A 16,390-nucleotide genomic window follows, 5' to 3' on the forward strand; every position below is an offset into this window, starting at 1 on the left:
CAAAATACTTACTCCGCTTTCAATGCTGTTGAATAGGATGCTTAGAAATTATTTGGATACAAGAAATAAAACGAATTTGAATGTCATTGTCACTTCTTATAGACCAACCAAAGCTCCTTAGACTTCACATAACACCTCTTGTTACATTTTTCTCCTTCAAGAAATTGTTTCCAATCTACGCCATCAACCAAGAAAGAAAAAATAATAATAATAAAAGAAAACTTATCTATTTGTGAATAAATTAAGTGAATGAACCAACACCAAAGGTCTTAACATAGATACATGATATTTATTCCTTTCTTAGCTTCTACATATTGGAATTCACTTCTCTGTTATTTTTGTTTTTCCTTTGTCAGTTTTTTTGGCATATAAAAGTAGTGTTCTTGTCAAGAAATCTAAATCCTGAAAAGGGTTTTTTTTTCTTGAAAAAAACTAAGCTACTTGCTTGATTAAAATGCTATTTTTTATTATTATAATAAAGCCATGATCATGGAAATTGTATTATCCGTGACACTTTTATTCGTCGGGATAGCAGCTTTGGTCATCATTCATATTTGTGTGGTGGGGAGAGCTTTCAGAGGCGATTCCATCCCAGGAAGGACATCGATTTCCGGCCCTAGTCGAGCGGTTCGGATTCCGAGCATGAGACAAGAGGATATAAAGGAGTTGCCATGTTTTGATTACAAGGTTGAACAGAATGGGAATGGAGAGTGTTCTGTGTGTTTGGAAAATTTCAAGAACGGGGAAACGTGCAAGATGCTGCCCAAGTGTACTCACAGCTTCCATTCTGAGTGTATTGATTCTTGGCTTTTGAAGACCGCAGCCTGCCCGATCTGTAGAGCATCCGTTGGATCATTACGTTTTGAACAAATTCACAATAGGAGCCATTCAGATGAAGTTGGAGTAGAGTTAGTCTAGCGTTGCCTCACCGCATAGTTTTCGTATTTGACGGCACATCCCCTGTTATAGTGATTGACTGTTTGCTGCATACGTTGTAAGCATTTTGTCAGTGCTTAAGAAATTATTTGAATGTCCCTAATGTAGCAGATAACTCAGCGACAACGTCTAGGTTGCACTTGACACGATGAATTTGATTCGGAAAGAGAGATTTTAGAAGATAGAAATTTGAGGACCATTGTTTTGAGGAAGAAACCTTGGAATTCTGATAATTCAGGGGCAAATTGTGATGAAAGGTGACATGCCAACCGATGGTGGAAGAGAAGAAAAAGCTGGATTTTGAGTTGTTGTATTTGTTCTTGCCAATCTTTAGTATTCATGGTTTCTTGGTCAAATCACACTGACCCCTAAATACAATAATTCATAAGCAAGTGTAAATATGTCAAATATTACGTCTCTCGTTTGTTGACAATATTCTTTGATTTTGTTCAAAGAACAAATAAAATATATATGACTTTAGATTATGACAAGTTTGTTTTTATGGAAACAGACCAGTGACCCAAAAATAGTAGATTAGTACTGACGGGAAACATACAAGTTTAAAATCGTGGGAATCCATCTAAAGGAAAAAAAATGATAAGAATAGGAATGTCTCATTCACGACGTATTTTATAAAACTAGAGATGACAACATGCGATGTGTATGTGTAAATTTTTGTTTCTAAAAAAAACAATTTTGAAATTTAGTGTAACATTGATGGACCAAATCGATTACTCTACGTGACTCAAGTTTAATTAATTAACAATAACTAATAATATTGACAGATAGATGAAGTTGTATTTAGACTAAATAATAGATTTCTTGTGAGACGGTCTCACGAATCTTTATCTGTTAGACGAGTCAACCCTACCGATATTCACAATAAAAAGTAATACTCTTAGCATAAAAAATAATACTTTTTTCATGAATGACCCAAATAAGATATTTGTCCCATAAAATATGACCTGTAAGACCGTTTTACACAAATTTTTTGCCTATACTAAAATGCTAGGGAGAAGATAATGAATGTGGGATTGATTAAGAAGATAAGCATGATATAATATTTTATTAAACGACAATGTTTTGTCGCCATCAATCTTCAATCATGGATGGTTGGCTCTTTTTTTCAAATTATGGTGGCGCTTGGTAGGCGGACTCTTATTTTCTTGATAATACTTTCTCCCCAAAAATTAAATTTAATATTATTATTATCTTATTTTCAGTTTCCTCATCAATTTCAATTTCAATCAGTCCAATCATCCACTTAACATGCAGTAGTAAAAATTTTGAAATTATTACACATTATTAAAACATGATAAAATATTTAAAATTAATTCGTTCATGTACGATAACTTTTCCACTCAAAACCTCTTCACCTCGACTAATCTTCCATCCTACACCAAGATAAACGACATAAGCAGGGTAATTGCCATGACACTTGCATCAGGGCACTACTTGACTATCCAATATGCCCTTTCTCGTTATTATGAATACAGCACTCGAGTGTATGACTCCTCAAATATACTTTGAACATCGTCATTTTAGATGGAATAACTATGAGTCATACATACGACAACCTCCGGTTTATTTTATTTTTCTAAACCAGCGTAGCAAGAACAGCATCCGCTGAAAATTAACATCTGATAAGGTGTTATAGGACTTCAGTTACGAATACAATCCAGTCTCCAAACATGCACAACAATCAATTAACCAAAAACATACACGAACACGACACAAGCCATCCACATAATATCTAATTTGCTAACAGAGAGGCTATAAGAAGATGCTTGCAATTTCAGAAATCATTAACAGTAATTGCTTCATTATAAATGTTCAGTAATCAGAATTACAGGCAAAAAGACATCAAGGAATAAAGACGGTCTATGCAGATGGAATCGCATTTACCGGTTAGAGTTCAAAATCAAAACATTGTCAGTAGCAAAAAGGCCATAAAGATGGTATCTAACACATTCAATATAAAAGTTGTTAGGGCAAAGCATGACCAACATCAACAAATCAAGTAGACTTGGCCTCATTCTTCTCAGCGATGCTTTCCAATTCCCTGTGAAGCTGCAACGAGAAATCATCACTGACATCATCATCATCCCAGTCATCTTCCCATTGCTGAGCCACTTCTTCTTTCTCCTTCCACTCTACAACCACAATAACCATGAGGGGGCAAAAAATCCACAAAACTTGGCGCTACTAAAGATTTTGACTACTCATAATCAAGTTTCACATTAATGACCTGCAAACAAATGAAAACTCACAAGAAAAAAAGAGAAAATTTTGCATTGCGTGTCCATCGTTTGAGGAAGGGCGATAAACAAAATTGACCAAGTCGAGGAACCGATACAAACTTTCAGTCTTACACATCCTGTGAAAGGCCCATAAGGACGACCAGCTAGAGTGGAGTTTTACTCATTTAGAAGTCTAATGAGCACGGAGACCCACTCACCCAACCAACATGTTAAAATGACTACCGCATTATAAAACAGGGCAACCGATTATTTCAAAGTTCGAATAACTTTTAAAGACAGATGCACCAAGAAAATTGGAGATTGAGCGCTTGTAAGCGATCTCAAAGATTCAGACAATAATCTTCCAGATATCAATTTCAAAACCTTGGTTCATACTCCATAACACAAAATAAAGGATATTGCATCAACATTGCCAGTGTTTTCAATCCAGCAGAGTAGCATAATTCTCAGTTCCAAACATTTTACTAAAAACACTGACTTAAAAATCCACAACGTATTTGAATTGATAAAACACAATGCCTAATTCACAATCACAAAATTTAAAACATGCTAAAACTTAGAAAGCTTACCACGATCAATATCAAAATCCTCAAACTCGTCATCGTCTTCAAATAGATCCATCTTCACTTCTTCGGTTCCAGGATTTGGTGGTTCAGTCGCCATTCCTATATCATGAAACAAAAAATTCACCGCATTTAATTAGTTTCATGCCACAACATAATACACAGAAAAATCAAAATTCTCCGGTTCAAAACCTCCTAAAAATTCTAGCTTGAACATAGAAATGAGTGCGAATACTCAATCAGAGATTCATATTACCGGTTACGTTGATTGAGAAGTACGTTAAGAATTATCAATTGATATTTCCCAAAGTTTGAAAAGAAAGTAAATTTACAAGGAACGGGTGAAGTTTTCATCTCGACGACGTCGTATGGAATGCACCTGGTAAATCAAATTAGCAATTGCGACCTAGGAATAAAGAAATTGCAGTTTCAGCCTACAATTAAGAAGTAACATCTTACGGATTTTTGCACGAGAGACGAGAACATAAAATTATTTAGAATAAGTCTATTGTGAGACGATGTTACGAATCTTTATCTGTGAGACGAGAACCTTACCGATATTCACAATAAAAATTAATACTCTTAACATAAAAAGTAATATTTTTTTATGGATAACCCAAATAAGAGATCTGTCTCATAAGACCGTCTCGCACAAGTTTTTGTCAATTATTTATTTCAAAAAAATTATATTTTTTAAAAATAGAAATTCCAGACATACTAATGTTTTAAAATTATTATTGAATCTTTTCAAAAAGAAAATGAGAAAATTAGTATTTAATCTCAATAATAATATTTTATAAACATACTTCATAAGAATTCTGCATTTTAATTTTCGGAAATCAACTAACATAAATATATGTGTGCAACATTTTGTACAAAGATTTCTTTATATATAAAAAAAACACGTTCTTTATTTTGTTGGTGAGTATCATAGAATACATCTAAACTTATACATTTATTTGTCAAAATTCAACTGATTTTTTCATTATAACGTAATACTATTATTTAAATTCAAATTTAACATTAGAGTTAGTTTAGTTAGATTGATGAGATTTGATAAATTAATTGTATCGATAAATAATATCCTGATTATTAAAATATTTGAGTTTGATGTAAAATAGTATTGAATTAATATTAACGTATTTGGTTTAGTTGATTAAATTTGAAATAAAATGATAAAATTATATTTTTATAATTCTAATCTAAAAAGATTAATAAGAAAAAATAAATATGTGAATGATAATATTATAATTTTTTATTCAATTATTTGATTAATGTGTAATAAATTATCAATACATAAATATACAATCTCATTCAAGCAATCAAACATAACCTAATAATATAATAATAAATAAATGAGCCAGCTCCAGCTAAAAAGCTTGCCAAATTATCTTTTTCACTTCATGCGATCACGATGTCATATGATTCCCGAAGATAAATGAAAACCAATTCACCAACATAAAAATTAGGTAAAAACTTGCGTGAGAGAGTCTCACGGATCGTATTTTGTCAGACAGATCTCTTATTTCGATCATCCATGAAAAAATATTAATTTTTATGCTAAGAGTATTATTTTGTATTGTAAATATCGGTAGGGTTGACCCGTCTCACAAATAAAAAATCGTGAGACCGTTTCACAACAGATTTACTCTAAAAATTACATATGAAGGACTTAAATAATTTCAAATGAAAAATCCCATTAAATTTTAGTTTTCCACGACCAAAAAAATGGCAACATGTAAATATGATCCAACATCACGTTAATATTATTCAAAATAACCGAAATAGGATGAAAAAATGTTGTTCCCAAAATCACTTACTACTCAGAATCCCATAAAAATATTCAACCCCATAACGTGTAATTTTTGGTAGGAGTAAAATTAATATTAATCATTGGGAATTAGGAGGACGGCTGTTAGCTGATGAAACCCTCGATCCCCACTCAAGAAGCTTCTTTGCTAGTATCATCTTTGTGAACAATCACTTCTATAAAGCACAAGCAATCTTTCTTCTCCAAAGTTGCGGTTTCAATTGCTTCAGTAAGCTCTTCCTCACAATACACCTATACACAACACAAATATTCTTTTTTTTTTTTAGTTCACCAAGTTATTTTTTGTAACAACAAAAATATGTTAAAAAATTCAGAATATAATATGATCAAAGACTCTGGAAACTATATCTCGTTATTCAAAGATATGAAAATTGGATGGACGGATAAGTTAGCATACCTTGGCAGTCCAGCATTGGCCCTCGCCGTTGCAAATGGCGTCGACGACTCCTGTGTAGTTCCAATTCTTGATCACATTGTAAGGACCATCATGGATTTCAACTTCTATGGTGTACCCACCATTGTTAATCAAGAAAATAATGGTCTTTTGCCCACATCGGATCATTGTTGAAACATCTTGTGCAGTCACCTGCCGAGAAACATCATTTTATGTCACTGGTTAATGGCGTGCACATCATGGTTATTAGAGAGGAAAGGCTGTTAAAGTGCAGGGTTCCCTAAAATTAGAATCAAGGTCACCTAGTCTACTGATGTTGAGTTATCGAGATAGCAACAACTTGTAGTTTCGCTATGCATAAACAAACTTTGAAGGGCTTTTAGTTACCTGAAAACTTCCATCGCCAATGCAAGCAATCACCCTTTTCTTGGGAACAGATTGTGCATAACCTAATGTAGCACCAACTGACCATCCAATCGATCCATACTGCATTTGGAACTCATACCTGCAACACCACCTTTTTTTGCCTCAAATTTGATACGACAAAAATGGCACAAAATGATCATCAAAGCACACAGATCTCCTCTTACCCACATCCATCGGGCAACTTCAGCTTCTGGCAATTAAACCAAGAATCCCCTGTTTCAGCAATCACCGCGGTTTCCCCAGACAGCATCTTTTGGATATGTTGGAAAAGCACATTAACTCTCAGTGGCCCGTTAGGCTCATTCTTGACAGGCAATCCATCAGGCACATAAATCCGCTTGTAATTCTCATACGCTGTAGTGTTTTTCTCGATTTTCTTGGCAAGTTCACGTAAGAAATCTTTCATCAAGACACAGCCAAATGAAGGACCGTGAGCAACGATGACACGATCAGGTTGCACGATAATTGCCTTTTCCCTTTTCAGCAAGAGGGAGTATCCCACCGAACTATAGTCGTTAAAGATCGGGCCCACGAATATATAAGCATCAGCAGATTCCACAATCTCACCACAGAATGCCGTCCCTACTGCACCCCAGTATGTGCCGATGAAGTGAGGATGCTGCTCAGGGACAAGTCCTTTTGCTGACGGCATGACCGCCATTGCATAACCACAGGCATTTACAATCTCCACAAATTCAGAGCAAGCCTTAGCAACTCGTAATTTTGGCCCGCCAATTATCACCGGCTTCACTGCCTTGTTTAGAAAGGCCGCTGCTGCATCTACTGCCGCCTCGAGTCCCCTTTTATTGCTCAATCTGTTTCACCATCGAGGAATTTCATCAAACACTTGCGCCAAGAAGGCATCAGGATAGGAAAAAAAAGTGTGTCAAATGCATATACCTAGGAGAGAGTGAAAACGGGATTGGATCTCTGGCAAAGGTTGGGTGAGAAATGCCTGGCAAATTGCAACTGATGCTTATATAGACAGGCTTGCTCTCTTTCAAAGCAGTGGAAATGGCTGTATCAATTTGCTCATGAGCATCGTCCACGTTGTTCACAACAGCCTATAAGTTTAAATATGTACATTGATCAATTTGAATGGTTAAGCAAAAGTAGATCAAATATCGAATTAAAATCAAACATTATCCCTACAAAGTGATGACATATAAAAATTATAAATTAAATTTGAGAATTCTTAAGGTTGCATGAAGACTCCGAAACAAAATCTTAATCCAGGATTTTACATGTCTGATCCCCGTATTTACCTGGTAACACGTGACGGTCTGGAAACATCTCAGTTCCTGGCTGAAATCCGGCAACCCAATCGTATGGTGCAGAATCCTGTTCGTTCCGTAATCATTCGTGTTCGGCCCTCCCACAATACATATCACCGGAAGATTCTCACTGTACGCGCCGGCAATCGCGTTTATCACGCTCAGCCCACCCACAGTGAACGTCACCACGCAGGCCCCGACGCCCCGTTCCCTGGCGTAGCCATCCGCCGCGTAACCAGCGTTGAGCTCGTTGCAGCAGCCGACGTTTGTAAGCCCCGGCTCGGCTATCAGGTGATCGAGGAGAGTAAGGTTGAAATCCCCAGGGACAGAAAAGACATCCTCCACCCCGATCTCCACCAGACGCCGAGCCACGTGGCTTCCGAGGGTGACGTCCGGGATGGCGGAATGATGTTTACGAGTGCTGTGGACTGCTGAGACTGCCCCATTACCGGCGGGACATCCAATGTTGGTGTTATTGGGCTTGCATGCGTCGAGCGAGCCTAGAATAGTCTCCATGAACCGTAAACAATATGACAGTAAAAAACTCAATGGCTGTTGAAAATTGGCTGCGAAAAGTGAGTAGACGAATGGGTAAAAGGGGTGATGTTTTATATATACACTGCATGATTAGTACGTGGCTTTTGCTTAGTTAATTTCGGAAATACGAGGTTTTTTTCCTTGGGGAAGAGGTTTTCCCATTTTTAGTCTTAATTCCAAAAAGTCTTGGTATACTCGATGAATAATACTTGATTGATCCATGTGTTACATTTTTATTTTCAGTAAATTATATTTTTATTATAATAATTTGTTGAAACTATATTACTGGTTGTGCTTCAATTTTACGGAGTCGATTACATGCCATCACAATCTTATGTATTCTTTTTAATAATTTAGATTTTAAGTTTTCATATAAAAATATATATTGTTGGAAACAGGATTTTTAAAAAAATATAATATATAAAATTTTATATTATTTTTGGTTAAGTTTAGATTAATTGAATTCAAATATATGGATTTTAGATTTATTCAAGAAGACACGTAAAATTCAAATTCATTACCTTATTGCTTCATTGTTAAAAAAATTATAATCAAATTAAATGTATTTCAAATACATGCAAATCAATACAATCATAAAAGAAATGACTCCTCTCGTGGTGGTGAAAATTTTATCTGAATCTGACGGTGAATTCGATAACCTACTCGAATGGAGGAAGGTGTTAATGAGATTTTTTACACGATTAAATAAATAGATAATCGAGTATGAGAATCTTCGGATATGGAGATGGAGGCGGATCTTAATTTTTTTTACTCGTATCTAACCCGAATATCCACTTTATATATATATATATATATATATATATATATATATATAATATATATAGTGTGTGTGTGTGTGTTTTATTTTCGGATATGATATTAATTATAATATGTATTTGTTGAATGATACTAGTTGGATGGAATGAAAAAGTTGATGTTATTTTTGTAGGAAAATGATGCTAGATAAATTGTTTCTAATATTTTGTTATTTATCCTATAAAGTTTAAGAATAAGTCTCTTGTGAGATGGTATCACGAATTTTTATCTGCGAGACGGGTCAAGCATACCGATATTCACAATAAAAAGTAATACTCTTAGCATAAAAAATAATATTTTTTCATGAATGATCCAAATAAGATATTCATCTCACAAAATAACGACCCGTGAGACCGTCTCACAAGAGTATTTATAAAAGTTTAATTTGATAATTTAATTTTTAATTTTTTTGTTATTATTCTCGACAATTTTGTAAATATCCATAACTTACTCAAAATAATTCAGATGTGAGAAAATATAATTATACGTGATAATATAATATTTAAGTAGTATATAGATATTGAATCTTCTGATGAATACGAAGACAGAGATGAAAATAAAATTGAATAATCAATAAAAATGAAAATAAAGATGAATATAATAATAAAAAAAATATGTACGGATTAAAATCCTTACTCTCTTGTCTAGATTCTACTAAAACAAATTCACTACTCCTAATTATTGATTTCTAGCTGTAGTCGGGGTGGGAGGGACCCAGGGTTTCAAATGTGGCCCCACTTATCATTTTTTTTTGCGGCCAGGGTTAGGAACCCTATCTCCTGAGAGCTTGTGTTGGGAACCCTATTTTATTATTATATTTTGATAAATTTAATAATTTTTTATATTATCCAAATAAATCAACCTAAAGTTTTGTGTATATCTTTTCATTTGTTTTTTTTTTTTTTTGTGGGGTTTTGAATAGTGAGATGTTAGAGCAAAGACAAAACTACATATTGTATCCAAGTGTAGATATTTATTAATATAAATGAAATTCATTGATTTTTCAGTCCACGCACGGTGAAGGATGGTGGGAGGACAAAATTGTAGACTCAACCCTATGTCATACTGCCACGTATACACAGCCGTTACTTTCTTCCAGCCCAACTTTTCAATCTATACGCAATAATTACTCAAATCCGGAAAATACGCAAATAGATTGATACAGAAAGTACAGCAAAACCCTTCTCATTTTCTCCCTATATATATACACACACACACACACACATACACAAGAACAGCTGTGTCTCTCTGTGTATGTGCTAGGAGCAATGGAGGCTGGTGGGTTTTCGCGCCAAGGCGTGGAACCAATCGAAGAAGCATCGGATTCTCTGTTCCAGAAGCGTCGCTGCTGTTTTTTCTTCGAAATGAACTCCTCCCCATCCCCCGCCGTCGGCCTAGCGTGGTGGCAGAAGATACGGGCATCCCAGATCCCGGCAGGAGGTTCGCTTTGGTCCCGTGGAGTGAGCTTGCTGATGAAGATCCGAGAGTTTTCGGAGATCGTAGCCGGTCCGAGGTGGAAGACTTTCATACGCCGGTTCAACCGGGATGGACATAGAAGCGGGAGCGGGAAGCACTTGAACGTACAGTACGACGCTTTGAGTTACGCCATGAATTTCGACGAGGGACCGGGGCAGAACGGTCGTTTCGATGACGAAGGAGAGGATGGGTACTTCTCGCGGAACTTCTCTTCTAGGTATGCCAAGGGTTCCATGTATTTCGGCAAGGAAGAGGTCACCTTCGTTTAAGTTACGCCGGAAGTGCTATCTTGAACTATTCCGATCGCAGCTCAGCACATGTAGCAAGTCTATCTCTTTTTATTTCTCAAAATTTGATTTTTATTTTGTATATATAATATAATATATATTATTTTGAGTGGAAAGTTAATATTTTTCCGTTGGTATCGATTATTTTAAATCATCATTAAGACAAGTGCTATATTCTTTGACCTATTATTTTTCTTAGAAGATATAAATTTTTAAGTGGGTTTTTAAATATAATATATTGTTTTATACAGAAAAGTATATATATTTTCTTTTTAATAATCGTTTGAATATAAATACTAATGGATTTCGTTATCATAATTTAGAGATTCGGTATATTTTATAATCATTATGCGGCATATTCTGTCGTATTAATTCATGCAGCATTTGAAATAATAATTCTCCGAGTGCCTGTTTTGAATGTTAGATATAGTTAAGGGGTTAACTTGCTATTGACTGTGCCTGAGTTGAATTTTTTTAGTCGAGACTCTGAATGTAATATGTATTTTGTCTGTTTTGACTATTGTCAATGTCAAGTGACGTCACAATGTTTTAAATATATAAATGACAAAATAATAACAAACACAAGTAGAGCTTAGTTATATCTATTTTAATCAAATAATAATATAAAATACATACATAATTAGAACATGATTTAAATGGTGAAGATAAAATATTAAAACCAACAAACTTTTAATTTAAGGTTGTAATTGATATATTTCAATGTTTTAAATTTACCAAATCAGCAAACTTGGCCTCATTTTTGCCGAAGAACTGATGCATTCCAAAGCCACCTGCAGCAAACTCACCGTCCTCTCCGCATTTGAACTTTCCGAAACCAATGATTTTTTGAAAACCTCGACTATCCATTCTTCTCGAATAGCAGAATCAACCCATGCAGCTAGATCATACCCTTGTCTGGAACAACTTCCCCTGTAAATAACTCGAGGAGGATAACTCCAAAGCCGTACATATTGGCCTCAAAGTTGTTGTTTCTTTCATTTGCGATGGGGGAATCCCTGTCTTGAGATCTCTCTACTAGGGCTAGGTGAGAATCATCTTGACTGTTGATAGCTGCCAAGCCGTACTCGCTTATTAGTGGTTCCTTTCTTTGTTGAGTGTAGGATGTTGGAGGATTTTAGATTTCCATGAGGGATTCCAAGTTTCCAACAGTTTGTAGCTTTTCATTCATGGAAGCTAAAGCATCCGCAATTTTGGCTGCAATCTGCAGTCTGCTTTCCCAGTTGAACGGTTGCACCTTCTCGTGTCCTGCAACTTGTGACCCTAACATTTCTAAGACACTAGAAGAAATATCATAGAAGATTCGAATTGCGAATTTTGTAGGATGGTTTTTCAGCATATATAGGTTTCACTAGCAATTATATAACTATAGTGATGCGAATAGGAAGTAAAAAACTACCATGAAGAGGTTTCAACAGGCTGCCTATCTCTTGGAACTCATAAACCACGAGTTTTTCTTGTCTTGAGCAGTAAAACGCAAGGACGGGGAATAAATTTGGATGCTTCACTTGATCTATTGTCTCTATTCTCTTCGTGAACTCATCCTTTGAAACATCCCAGACCTTGATCCTTTTCACTGCAAGAATTACTCCTTCACTTGGTTGAACTTTATACAGACTTCCATTTTTGCCTCTTCCAATCAATTCGGCCGGGGAGAACGTAACAAATCCTCGAATTTCAGCCCTTCAGAAACCGGACTGCATAGTACGGCTAGGGAAGAATCCTTGCCGCTTTCAACAGATGTTACAGAAAACTCGGACCGATTTCCACCACCGATGCTTTTAGACTCACTCGACGGGCTGCTGACCATGCCTGTCTGGGAATCCTTTATGGAGACATCAGTTTTCTGTTTACTATTACATTTCATGATCAATTTGAAACCAATTGGGCAAACAATGAGCAATCCAATTACAGCATATCCTGAGTACCTCAGATGAATCTTGCAATTAAGTTTCTCCCTTTATTCTTTTTATAGGCGCAAGTATTAGGCTTTGGCTTTCCATATCATCCTGGATTCCCCAAAAGCTTGTCCCATTGAAACATCCCTGGACATCAGGAATCTCGCCGCTGAGATTATTGTAAGAGACATTGAAATCTCGAATCTTGGAGAAATCAAACCGAGGTCTCTTAACAAGTTACTCCTTTCCATTTATTTGCACAAGGGTCCGAGCTAATTCCAGCCAAAGTTACGCTCTCTGTGAATGTTTTGGGGAGGAAGTTTTTGCATGAATTGCACCATTGCTTCCCTTACTTCTGTTGTTTCCGCAGAAGCCATTGACAAGAGAAAAAGGAACTGCCATACCCGAGGTCGATCGATGATCTTCTTCTTAAAATAACATGGAAGAATTTCTTGATTTTGCTATCAAAGCCTATTTTAAAAGATTTTGAACCAAATTTGTGAAGTTTTTGAAGCATGTGCTGAATTCCGAAACAGACATCTTGTCCCAAGTTAGAAATTTCATCCCATATAACAAGTCATTGGCAAAACTTAAAATTTGTATGTACAACGTCAAAATCATCAATAGAACATGTCTATGAATGCTCAAAATTGCAAGTTTGACATTGTTTCTACAACCTAATATTTTAAAAAGAAACAGGTGCTTAAAAAAAGATTGGTTTTGTGAGACAAATGCGGAAGAGAAAATTACATTTTTAGTCATGTCATTTGCATTTTTTTCAATTTTGGTTCTATTAATAATGAATTTTAATTTTTAGTCATTTAACTTGCATTTTTCATTATTGGTCATGTTAATGGTGAATTCGCATTTTTAGTCTTATAACTAGCATGTTCTTTTTTTAGTTTTTGTCTTTTTTTTACTATGGCTCATCACACAAATACAAATTTCATTTCAAAAATCCATGTTAACATCCACATCTACCACATAAGCAATTTTCAACGGATACGATGGACTCCGGTCAAAAACGACAAAAGAACATGCAATTCAGACAAATGTTTTGAATAAACATGAAAGTTGAATGACTGAAAATTAAAATTTATTGTTAACGACACCAAAAATGAAAAGAAAAAACATGCAAGTTATATGAATGAAAGTGTAAATTCACTATTAACATGATCAATAATAGAAAAAGTGCAAATCACATGACCAAAAATGTAATTATTGTGTTTTTGTTGTGAAAATTATTTTTTTTTAAAACAAACAAGACTCTAAGTTCTTGAATTAATTATATTTCCCTGTTTTTTATGTCAAACAAAGGGTACAATTTTATTGTATTTAATTAATTATCAGTTTTAACCCAAGTTAACGATACCGAGAACAATTACCTATTTTTTCTAGCCCAAAAGCTATATCGCCGAAATTATTCCAAAAGATCAAAACACATGCCCAATAATTTTGGCAAACCTAAACCAAATATAGGTAATGCAAAGCAAGGATGATTCTGTTTTCTGGATGCAGGATATGGATATAAGTCGTGTATAATAGTCAATAAATAAATTCTTAAAAGTTCAATTTCAAAAGGAAATATTGGTTATTAATTCGATATGATCAATATTTCAGAAAAAAAAACTAAGAATAATTTATAGTACGTATTCCCACTTTTTGTTTTGAAAAAAAACAAAAAAACAAAACTTATTGATCCATATTATGCATGAACACAAGATCATATAAAAAGGTCTACAAGAAATAGGCGAGTTGGTAAGATCTGAGGTGACATGGAGAGATATATCACGATAATGCATAATCGATTGTCGTGTAGATGATATGTCTTACTGAAATATTGTGGGGTATGCTCTCGGTTGTTGTTTGTAGTCATCTTCCTTGAATCCTTGCCTACTCATGCACATCCATTGACTCGACTTGGTCAAGAGGCCTCTAACGAGTATCCCATCATTGATACAATTTTGTTTTAAAAAAACAAATACTATATAAAAAGAAAATAGTAAGTACGTCTACTTTTTGTCGTAGGAGAATGGTTCTAGATGTTAGTTGTTCAAATCAGTTGGATAAAATTCTTGAGATTTGCATATACTGAACTTGGTCAATCCTCCCCATTTTAGCTAGCTTTTGAGGTTGTGTTATGTTCAAATCTCAATCTTAGCATGATATCAAAACCATCGTTATGTGTTGAGCTGTTCATAATTGGTTCATTCATTCTGCCCATAGTTGGTCTCTTGTAAACTCTTGTCTCATATCGGTTGAATAAGATCTCCGAGAGTTGCATATGAGGACTTGGACAATCCTTTTACTCTTGAGCTAATTTTTGTAGTTGAGTTAGATCCAAATCTCAATATTTTAACACTAGAAAACAACAAAAATAAAATGAGAAGGAATAAACAAAAACGAAAAAGGAAAAAAACTAAATTGTTGAAAGGGATACGAATGAAAAGTTAATCTCACCAAGCAAATTTAAAAGCTATAATTGCCTAGTTAAAAGAAAGCGAAATAAAAAACTTGGAAATCAATAGCCAACAAAATTCAATGCACATGGATCGGAGGGAGGCTCACCCTCCAAAATTATCAAATAATTTTTGGATTTAATTCAAGCATCCACAAGACTTGGTCATAAATAAATTAAAATAATAAAGGATCATGAGTAGAATATTAATATATAAGCATATCCGAATAAAAAAAAACTAGAACAATGAGTTTTATATTTAAAATCCAAAACCAAACTCAATTAAACTTGTTGGGTGGAACCTAACATCACTAGAATCTTAAATGGAATGGAGTCCGGATTTGAAGGCCGACCCCTACCTTAGAGCTAGTGATGAGACCTCTAACGAGGTAATAAGGTAACCAATGAGACGACAATAATGTAACGTCAGATGTTAAGATTGGAACTTGAATTTGACTCAACTCCAAAAGCTAGCTCAAGAGGGAGGATTGTCCAAGATCATATATACAATTCTCATGTATTTTATCCAACCGATGTGGGACAACTGACATCAATATTTATGGTTTGGAATTGCTTATTCTCCGATGACTATCCGGCTCGATCATATATACAAATATATTGTAGTTAGGGGGCTGTGGTTGTTCCCAACAAGCCCCTCTTGACATTTTAATAGGTCAATTGAGTGAGAGAACGAAACACTCCAATTCAACTATATTAGAATAAATGTTCGCTAATTTTTTTTTTATAAGATCCTATCATCAACTAATTTTGTATAACAATTACAAATAAAAAATAGTTGTTATAGAAATTTAATGTCGTTTGTATTCTCATTGCTACATAGACTAATTATACACCTTTATTAGTGTACTTGAGCCCGATAATAGATTATTTAAGTCAATTAATCGAAAGTATTTGAATTGTTACTGTCTTACATAGAATAAAAAAGCGTGCGAGTTCGAGATGAGTTTAACAAAATTCGAGAGTCATCTCGCCAAAAAAATTTAGGATCCAAACCCGTCTCAACATTTTTTTAGACCCATCCTGGCTCTACCTCAAAACCCGACGAGTCCGACCCGACTATCCAAACTCGAGACTGGTCTCAGAACTGTTATTAGAATCGTTGATTCAAACCCATCCCGCTTCGCCGGCAACCCATTTAATTTGATCGGGCTTTTATCTTACATAGAACTCGGTTTATTATTATTATTTTTATAA

At 34.8% G+C, this 16,390-nt stretch overlaps 2 protein-coding genes and 2 pseudogenes across 2 annotated transcripts; 1 reads left to right on the forward strand and 3 right to left on the reverse strand.

Annotated features, from left to right (window-relative positions):
- Window positions 1-2,729: 2,729 nt before the first annotated feature.
- On the reverse strand, window positions 2,730-4,158 carry LOC142541399 (protein DELETION OF SUV3 SUPPRESSOR 1(I)-like). Its single transcript, XM_075647937.1, has 3 exons — window positions 4,017-4,158; window positions 3,767-3,862; window positions 2,730-3,089 (listed from the first exon to the last, which is right to left on the reverse strand). Exons 2-3 carry the CDS (start codon window positions 3,858-3,860, stop codon window positions 2,953-2,955), a joined length of 231 nt encoding a protein of 76 aa, XP_075504052.1. The 5' UTR covers window positions 3,861-3,862; window positions 4,017-4,158; the 3' UTR covers window positions 2,730-2,952.
- Window positions 4,159-5,443: 1,285 nt separating this feature from the next.
- Window positions 5,444-8,241, reverse strand: LOC142542321 (pyruvate decarboxylase 2-like; annotated as a pseudogene).
- Window positions 8,242-10,306: 2,065 nt separating this feature from the next.
- On the forward strand, window positions 10,307-10,783 carry LOC142541323 (uncharacterized). The gene has a single exon (XM_075647875.1). The coding sequence runs from the start codon at window positions 10,307-10,309 to the stop codon at window positions 10,781-10,783; it is 477 nt and encodes a 158-aa protein (XP_075503990.1).
- Window positions 10,660-13,094, reverse strand: LOC142541324 (putative inactive receptor kinase At1g48480; annotated as a pseudogene).
- Between the last annotated feature and the right edge of the window lie 3,296 nt (window positions 13,095-16,390).

The sequence above is a fragment of the Primulina tabacum genome, chromosome 4 (assembly GCF_025594145.1).
Source record: "Primulina tabacum isolate GXHZ01 chromosome 4, ASM2559414v2, whole genome shotgun sequence".
Lineage (NCBI taxonomy): Eukaryota > Viridiplantae > Streptophyta > Magnoliopsida > Lamiales > Gesneriaceae > Primulina > Primulina tabacum.

Excerpts from the sequence above, each read along its gene's own strand:
- LOC142541399 (XM_075647937.1), bottom strand. The coding sequence starts at position 3,860 with ATGGCGACTGAACCACCAAATCCTGGAACCGAAGAAGTGAAGATGGAT. Across the intron at positions 3,090-3,766 it reads GGATTTTGATATTGATCGTG|AGTGGAAGGAGAAAGAAGAA; the intron begins GTAAGCTTTCTA and ends TTGTGGTTGTAG.
- LOC142541323 (XM_075647875.1), top strand. The coding sequence starts at position 10,307 with ATGGAGGCTGGTGGGTTTTCGCGCCAAGGCGTGGAACCAATCGAAGAA.